Source organism: Thalassophryne amazonica, chromosome 7 (genome assembly GCF_902500255.1).
Source record: "Thalassophryne amazonica chromosome 7, fThaAma1.1, whole genome shotgun sequence".
NCBI classification, from domain to species: domain Eukaryota; kingdom Metazoa; phylum Chordata; class Actinopteri; order Batrachoidiformes; family Batrachoididae; genus Thalassophryne; species Thalassophryne amazonica.
In genome coordinates, this window is record NC_047109.1 from 157071 (window position 1) to 166522 (window position 9452).

The window sequence follows — 9452 nt, forward strand, 5'->3', positions numbered from 1 at the left end:
AGAACAGTTCAACATAAAAAATTTAAATAAATGAAAATTAAAAAATTAAAATGCATAATTAAAAACAGAAGTAAAAGAATAAAACAGATAAAAAATAAAAACTATTCATAAGAAAGAGAATAAAAATAGGCTTTAAGTCTTGACTTAAAAATGTCCACGGACTCCGACTGTCTCACGGTCCACAGAGCGGGTGCACGATAAGAAAAAGCCGAATAAAAGAATGAAGATTATTGAATAACAAGACACGTACGATTTTTATTTTATCATTGGGCAAAAATGCATCCGTCAGATTTTCACTCTGGATGCAGCCCTGTTATATCTATCCTTTTCTTTTTACCATCAGTTAAACTCACTAAGTTTCTTTCATTTAACTTATCCTCTATTATCTGACCATTTTGCTAAAATAACTAATCATAAGACAACCTGTGGACAAAAAATGCTTTTGGAATGAGACCAACAGCCTTCAGAAGTACACATTTCTTTACAACGGTGCAAAAGCTGTCCCAAATTGAAAATAATTTAGTTTTCTTAATAAAACCGTTTGATTCATCAGTAATTAGATTTGCTATGTCAAAGAAGAAGGTGAACTGGTTCCTCTAAACTGACTGTAGGTGGGTGAATATGTTTATCTGTCTGTATGTGTCCTTGCAGTAGACAGGTGTCCTGTCCAGGATGTCCCTGACCTCACGTCCTGTGACTGCAGGGATGACCTCCAGCCTCCCCGTGACCCTCAACTGGACTGAGCCAGAATAGAAAATAAATAAATCCCCTGAGATGAACATTATCCAAACCTGGAAAAAAATCACAGCTTCCTCCAAATCCAACATGTGGACATTGATATCTTACGTCCACGTGCAGTCCACCTCCGTCCCATTTTGAACCATTTCAGTTTTGTCTGACTGTCCACAAATTTTCCACATTTTGTCAAACATTCATCGATTCCATCAATGACAATTTCACGGCTTCTTCCAACAACTGATTGTCTGTAAAAGCAGCAGGAGGTTCTGGGGCCGATTCTGAAAGTGAAAATTAATGACTCCAAGAAGCACGTCCAGGGGGACACCATCTGATGGGACGCTGGGCTCAGCAACTGAACCTGGAAACAGCTGTCCATGTGTTAGGACACCTTGAGCGAGTTTGGGCCCAGACATGGAAATCCATGGAAGAATTCCAGGTCTGACTCTGGAGAGAGACTCACATCCATGTTGTCAGCAAATCACAGCGTTACAGTCAAAGGCATCAGTTCATGGAATAATTAAAATAAGAACCAGAAAATGTCCACCTCAAGAAATTTATTATAAAGACGCTAAAGAAACAACATAGTGAAGATTCTGAAATTATGAACAAAATGCTTTTGTTTTGCCTGAATTCTTACTTGTTAGTTGCTGAGATCATTTATGAGTTAATGTGAAAAGCAACAGAAGCAGAAAACCAAAAAAGTTGTTTTTGTAAATAAAAACTTTTATTCATTGATTTTTTTTAAAGGGTAGAACACGATAGATTTATTATTACACAACATTAATAAAAAAAGTTGATTGTTATTTACAGTTGAAATTGATTATTGTATTTTTGATTTTAACATGTTTGAATTGACAAAAGAATAATAAAAAACAAAGTTCAAGTCTCTGTTGTTCCAGGGTGGCTGTAGGGATCAGTCTGGTGTCTTCAGTGGCGTCCTCCTCTCTGACTTCAGTCTCATTATGGTGCGCTGGTAATGGGCTCGCACCCCGAGCTTGTTGGATGGGATGCGACCCTGGATGTTCCTACAGCAGTCTTCGGTGCAGTTGCATATCAATGCGGTACGTTTTGCCTGTGAAGAAGTACTTACATTACTACTCAAGTACACATAAAACAGGTGGTGCTTGTACTGAATCACTAAATCCAACAGAGCAGAAATTTGACAGGCAAACTGTTCTTACGTGACATTTGACTCCAGCCAGGCTGCAGCTGCAGGTCAGAGGATCGCAGTGGCCCTTGCAGTCACATCCAACGTTCCTCCTGGAGCTCCTCAGGTCCTGCAGCTGTGTCTCCTCCTCCCTGTCGATGAAGTCGACACCAGCTGCTTTAAGCAGAGAATAACGTCTCTCTGATTTGTATCTCTGGGGAAAAAAGCGCTTCTCCCAGTATCCAGCCTTCATCTTCAGAGCATGCTCAGCAAACCCGTCCTGTTGGTGTTCTTTCACCTGGTGAGACAAAAAGAGGACATTAGTCATAATGTAACGATTCACTTATATTAACCAGAAACTAATTTTACTGACAGTCTGAATGCACGATGAAGTAAAACAATGACAAACAGAAGACTCACCTCTGGCAGACGCCCCTGTTCCTCGATTCTCGTGAGTCCCTCCCAGAGTATTTCCCTCCGCCTGTAATCCTGCTTCTTGTCATAATGGTCAACTGTGTATGTTTGTTGGTCATTGTGGTGCGGCATCATGCCCAGGGTGCAGCCTCCCTCAGATGGAACTGCAGTGAAGCCCTGACATCGACTGAAGAGGAAGATCATCACCTGGCCAAAGGTCACCCTGGTTTGATGTGTCTTCTTGGTCCTCTTAAGACTGGGCATTGCTGTGGATGGAGAAATAATGTGAATTGATTATATATATAAAATCTGAATAGATATCTTTTCATCATAAGGACGCTGCCACAGTTACACCATTAGGTGGCACAACACTCTGCCACTTGAATTCTTGTGGTGAGTGGAAACTGCTAAACAGATTGAAAAAGGACATGGATTGTGTTGTGGCTCATGTCCCTGCTGTCTGTCCCTGCTGGTTTTTAGTATCTCCTGGTCTGTTCTCAGTTTTGTGTATAAAATAATTCCAGCTTTGGTTAAGTTTGTGTTCTCTAGTACAGTAATTATTTCTGAGTTCATGTTCATGTTTGTGGAATGATCTCCCTGCATCAAAAAACAGTCCAATTCTGTAGAGACTTTCAAGTCCAAACTTAAGACACATTTATTCTCCCTTTTGTATGGCTAGCATACTGGCATAGTATGTTACTATGCTTCCTACCCTTTTAAATTCATTTTCTTAGTAAACAGAGCGGGTCTCAGCCTCAACTTTATCTAAAGCAGGGGTGGGCAATCATGTGCCATGAAGGGACGAGATACTGCAGGTTTTCTTTGGTGATTTCAACGACGATCAGGTGTTTATGTTCAGGGGAGAAGCTCATCAGCAACCCACCCGCTGAGGTGATTGGTTGCAAGGAAAACCTGCAGTGTCTCAGCCCTCGATGCCCACCCCTGATTTAAAGTCTGGGTCTGTTAGTGAAGCTTAGGGCTAGTGGCCGGTGATCACCTTAGTATTTCTTCTGCTTTCCTGTTGCTTCATGCTGACAAATTATACCTTAAGTGTAGTTTTTCTTTCTGTTTTCTTTTTTCTCTGAGATGCAGCTTGAGCCACGTGCTGGATTAGATGATCCAACGAAGGGGTCGACGACCCCTCTCCCCAACCCCTGATTGTGGGCTGGACGCCTGCATGAACTATCATCAATAGTTGTTGTGTTGTGTTCTATATTGTAAACTTTTTTGGTAGAATGGCCTAAGCAGTGGGTCACTCCTTTGAGTCTGGTCTGCTTGAGGTTTCTTCCGCAATATCATCAGAGCATAGGCGGCAATAATTATTACACACTTTCTGTAAATACGAGAAACTTCATTTCACTGCTGAAATATCAGAGTGTTCATCTGCTATATGATATATTTAACTGAAATTTCTGATCCAGACAACCAATGATTTATAAAGGAAAATCATGAAAATTATCAGGGGTGCCCAAACTTTTGCATACACGCAGGAATTTTAATCCTGTATTTCTAATTTTATGAATGAGATGTGCGTTATTTGGAAGAAAGTCGAGGTGTCACTGACTTTAGCCCACGAACCACATCCTGCCCACTTGTCCCTCCCATTAGAGAATTGAACTGTCGTCTGAGCACGGCGCGCCCCTCCCCTTTCTTTCACTATCTCACTGCTTCAGCAAGCGGGGTTCCTGAGCTGCCTGCAGGGGGCGCCAATTTGCCAACTGTACACACACTGACAAGAAAACCATTTTGCGCTGGAGATGTTTTTTTTTAAGTGCTCGTCGCCATGGTGCCGACCCTTCATTAATGCCGCCCAGGGCGACAGCCCACATTGCCCGTATCAAAAACCGCCACTGATCAGAGCCACGGTGCAGCGGTAAAGATGAGTCAGTCGACCATGTTAAAAATTAACACATATAAATAAGCACATGTAGCCTCAGCTCTTTCAGTGATTTTGTGTTTTTGTCAGATGAGGACACTCATTGAAATTTGTTGCTGGTGTACCTGGGTTGTTGGGACTGGAATCCAAAGTGGTTGGTGAAGAATAACCTTGGTCCTCAGTCAGCTCCTCAAATTTCCTCTTATGTTGGCCAATCATGGTGGCACTGTGTGGAATCTGCAGAGCACAAAAGAGGAGAAAAGAGGGATTAGAAGCATTATATCACTTTCTTTGACATTACTGACATTTTATTCAACAGCCTTCAGGGGTCAGGTTTGTTATCAGTCGATAAGATGCAGTAGTATTGACGGTAAATCAAACTGCGCTCGCACAGCATGTAAGTGATCGCATATTCAGGCTGTGCACAGACAGACATGGAATGGAACTGACGGGCCCCATGTGCTCGGCTAAGTGAGACCACCTCATTGCTCTCAGCTGAGGGGTCATTCAGCCTCAGCACAGAACACAGTCCATCAGGTCAGTTCTCAGAAGTCACCTATAAAGTCACCTGGAAATGAAGTCTCACTCTCTTCCAAATCTCATCAGGTCAGGAAGTGTATTGATTGGTAACAGATCAAGCAGAGAGGTCAAAACCAAACATCCAGCTGGAGATGTTTTATGACATTGTTCCCATTATGCAGCCACATTTTGGTAACTGGTCACATGTTCTGTTCATTGTCTACACATGGCACATTCATTCATCCAGCCATTTTCTATACTTGCTTACTCCACATTAAGGGTTGGTGGGGGGGTGGAGCCTATCCCAGCAGTCATAGGGCATGAGACGGGTAAACCCTGGACAGGACGCCACTCCATTGCAGGACACACATGGAACAAAATGCATTCTGCATAAATAAAACTCCAAATATGGCCATTATGTTTACCAAAGCAGTAAATCACAGTATTAATAGTCACAGTTTATCTGTATATTATATTTATAAACCCTTAATGGAAGTAACAGTCCACCTTGATGTCGTGTTCACAAGCATTACACAAAACAAATGCATAATTAATGAATAAATAAAATCCCAAACACGGGCCATCAGCATTATCAGAAAGAGTAAATCACAGTATTAATAGTCACAGTTTATCTGTATATATGACAGGAAAACATTCAGGCAGTAAAACTGAAGTCACTACAGAATACAGATCGACACAAAATAAACAATTTTCTAAGTAATTTCCCCCACATCATTTACATTACATATAATACACACTTATGAAAGCTCACTCCACAATTTATTCATATTTATTTATCTAACCTTTATTTAACCAGTTGACAATCTTTTGTCAGCTTGTTGCTGCACAAAACGGCATTTTCGGATCACTTTGACCCAAGTTTAAGTCACCGTATCATCTATTTATATTCAATCTAATGCATGACGATGCATAATCACGCTAAGCAAGATGGCGGCTGTCTGGCAACAGCTCACAGGCTGCGTCCGCCATCTAGTGGATTAAATAGAAATCGATGCGTTTGAGCAAACTGTCAAGAAATTGGACTTTTTAAATTCATGAAACTGAAGACGTCATCAAAGATGTGCGTCGATGTACAGGTTTAAATGAACCTGTACATATGCAGATAATAAACTAAAAATTGAAGTGAATTAACCAGACAATTTTTATTTTGTACAGAAGTGAAGCACCATATCCAGTAACAAATTGAAACTATCTGCACAAATGTTTATGAATAAAAATAAATGGGATTATTATCTTATAGATTTTGTTGCACAAAAACAAATTTCGTGAAGCTAACAAGTGAATTACTCACCTACAAATACTGGTTTATATCAGCACTTAAATATGAATCAAAGCTTGTTTATCGTGTCTTTACCAAGCAACTAAAGAAACTTTGGTTGTTGTCGACAAAGCTAATAAAAAGTTATTTTATTATGAACCAGAATTATTGTAAATTAATGCAGGTTATTATGCTGTTGGCAACCAGAGTACGAAAACAATACAACCATAACAACCAAGGAAATTAAACACAAAACAAACGCAGGAAGTAAATAAAATAATAAAACCCCAAACACGGCCATCATTTTCCCCAAAACAGTAAATGGCAGTATTAATACTCACAGTTTATATTATATTTCTGGCGGAAAATTACTTCAAAGTTGATTTTATGTCAATAAAAGGGTTTTTTTCAGGTGAGTGTTTGCTGGTCTGCCGACACCTGCGAGCTTCTGAACGTCTAACGTTTATTCTGAATGATGACGTTGGAGCGAATTGTTTAAGACCTTCTTAACCAAATCAGTTTAGATGGTTGCCATAACAACCAAGAAAACAAATAAACACATAACGCAATAAATAAATAAATTAATAATAATAATAAAAAAACAAACGGCCACCGTTTTTACTAAAGCAGGAAATCGCAGTATTAATTGTCACAGTTTATATTATATTTATAAACCATTAAGGCCAACCTCTGATGTGTTCACAAGCATTACACAAAACAATCACACAATAAATAAAATAAAATAAATAAAGCACCAAACATGGCCATCGGCATTATAAAAAGTAGTAAATCACAGATAATCTTTCCATCATGAAAATTATCAGGTGCACTTCAAGGACTTTATTGAGGTTGGTAGAGGACTTTTATTTTGGTAGGTGCCCAAATAAAAAATTATCAGGTGCATCGAGGTACAAAGTGCACTTTTTGTTTCAAAATTGATTTTATATCAAGAAAAGGTTTTTTTTCTGGTGATTGGTTACTGGTTTGCGAACATCAGCGAGCTTGTGACTGTAATATTTATTCTGAGTGATGATGTTGGAGCGAATTGGTTAAGAAGGTCAAATTTAACTTACTGTTTTTTTTCAATTCATGAAACTGAAGACGTCATCAAAGTTGTGCGTCGATGTACTGGTTTAAATGAACGTGTACATATACAGATAATAAACTAAATATTGAAGTGAATTAATCTATTTGTATATTGTACTAAAAGTGAAGCAACCACAATCATATCCACTAACAAGTTGAAACTATCTTCACAGGTGTTTATTAATAAAAATAAATGGTATTATTATGTTATAGATTTTGTTGCACAAAAAAAAAAAAAAAAAAAAATTCTTTAAGCTAACTCACCTAGAAACGCTGAATTTACATCTGTAGGTCAAACAGCAAAAACATTTGAGGTAATGTAACATAACATTGACAACTGTATTGTTTTAAACATCAAAAAATGTAATTTGATAAATGAAACGTTTTTCGTCCCTGTATAATTTCCTATAACGGAAATGTGACAATAACTGTAACAATACAGAATAAATACATTTTTCTTTTTCTTTCTTTGGTCTCTATACTTTGGTATTCCATGAAATTAATTTTTTAGACTTGCAACTACGAATTATCATTTCTATTGCTTGGTTTCTTTTCACACATAACTGGAAAGTAAAAAAAAAAACCTTTATGAATTGAAATATTTTGGTAATAAGGATCTACATTCAGAAATACAGTTGTATGCAAAAGTTTGGGCACCCCTGATGATTTCCTTGATTTTCCTTTATAAATCAATGGTTGTTTGGATCAGCAATTTCAGTTAAATATATCATATAGCAGACAAGCACAGTGATATTTGAGAAGTGAAATGAACTTTGTAGGATTTACAGAAAGTGTGCAATAATTCCTTAAACAAAATTAGGCAGGTGCATAAATTTGGGCACCCCAACACAAAAAAAATCATCAATATTTAGTAGATCCTCCTTATGCATAGCTTCCAATGACAGTCTGGATTCTGGTTGAAGGTATTTTGGACCCTTCCTCTTTACAAAACATCTCCAGTTCAGTCAGGTTTGTTGGTTTCCGAGCATGGACAGCCAGCTTAAAATCACACCACAGATTTTCAATAATATTCAGGTCTGGGGATTGTGATGGCCATTCCAGAACATTGTACTTGTTTCTCTGCATGTATGCCTTAGATTTTGAGTAGTGTTTAGGGTCGTCGTCTTGTTGAAAGATCCAGCCCCAGCGCAACTTCAACTTTGTCACTGATTTATGGACATTGTTCTCAAGAATCTGCTGATATTGACTGGAATCCATGTGACCCTCAACTCTGACAAGATTCCCAGTACCTGCACTGGCCACACAGCTCCACAGTATGATGGAACCACCTCCAAAATTTACTGTAGGTCGCAAGTGTTTTTCTAAGAATGCTGTGTTCTTTTTTCAGCTTACTGCCCCTTGTTATGTCCAAATAACTCAATTTTAGTTTCAACAGTCCACAGCACCTTTTTCCAAAATGAAGCTGGCTTGCCCAAATCTGCTTTAGCATACCTCAAGCGACTCTGTTTGTGGCGTATTCACAGAAAAGGCTTCCTTTGCGTCACAGCATCATACAGCATCTCTTTGTGCAAAGTTTTCTGTACAGTTGAACGAAGCAGAGACACTATCTGCAACAAGATCATGTTGTAAGTCTTTGGAGCAGGTCTGTGGGTTGACTATGACTGTTCCACCATCCTTTGCTTCAGCTTGTCTGAGATTTGTCTTGGCCTGCCACTTTGGGCCTTAAGTATTGTTCCTGTGGTCTTTCATTTTCTCACTATGTTCCTCAGTGGAAATTGACAGCTGAAATCTCTGAGATAGCTTTTTGTATCTTCCCCCTAAACCATGATGTTGAACAATCTTTAATTTCAGGTCATTTGAAAGTTGTTTAGAGGCTCCCATGTTGCCACTCATTACAAAAGATGCAAAGAGGGGAAACATTTGCAAATGGACAACTTATATACCCTTTCTCATGATTGGTTTCACCTGTGTAAGGAGGTCAAGGGTCAGTGAGCTTACAAAACCAATTTTGTGTTCCATTAATTAGTGATAAATGTATTCAAAACAATAAAATTACAAGAGTGCCCAAATTTATGCACCTGCCTAATTCTGTTTCAATAATTCTTGCACATACAAGACAGTTGTACACATACAACTGTACAATACCTTTACCTTCATTCTGGTTGTAGTACATAAAACAGAGTCAAACATTTTTTGGTAAGGTTGAGTATCAAATCAAATCAATTTCATTTATATAGCGCCAAATCACAACAAACAGTTGCCCCAAGGCGCTTCATATTGTAAGGCAAAGCCATACAATAATTATGGAAAAACCCCAACGGTCAAAACGACCCCCTGTGACCAAGCACTTGGTGACAGTGGGAAGGAAAAACTCCCTTTTAACAGGAAGAAACCTCCAGCAGAACCAGGCTGAGGGAGGGGCAGTCTTCTGC

The 9452-nt window shown here is 38.8% G+C and overlaps 1 protein-coding gene across 1 annotated transcript; it reads right to left on the bottom strand.

Moving 5' to 3' along the window:
- Positions 1–1651: 1651 nt before the first annotated feature.
- On the bottom strand, positions 1652–4488 carry LOC117513178 (cysteine/serine-rich nuclear protein 2-like). The gene is made up of 4 exons (XM_034173478.1): positions 4301–4488; positions 2306–2565; positions 1887–2183; positions 1652–1810 (listed from the first exon to the last, which is right to left on the bottom strand). The coding sequence occupies exons 1-4, from the start codon at positions 4392–4394 to the stop codon at positions 1652–1654; spliced, it is 810 nt and encodes a 269-aa protein (XP_034029369.1). The 5' UTR covers positions 4395–4488.
- Positions 4489–9452: the final 4964 nt, after the last annotated feature.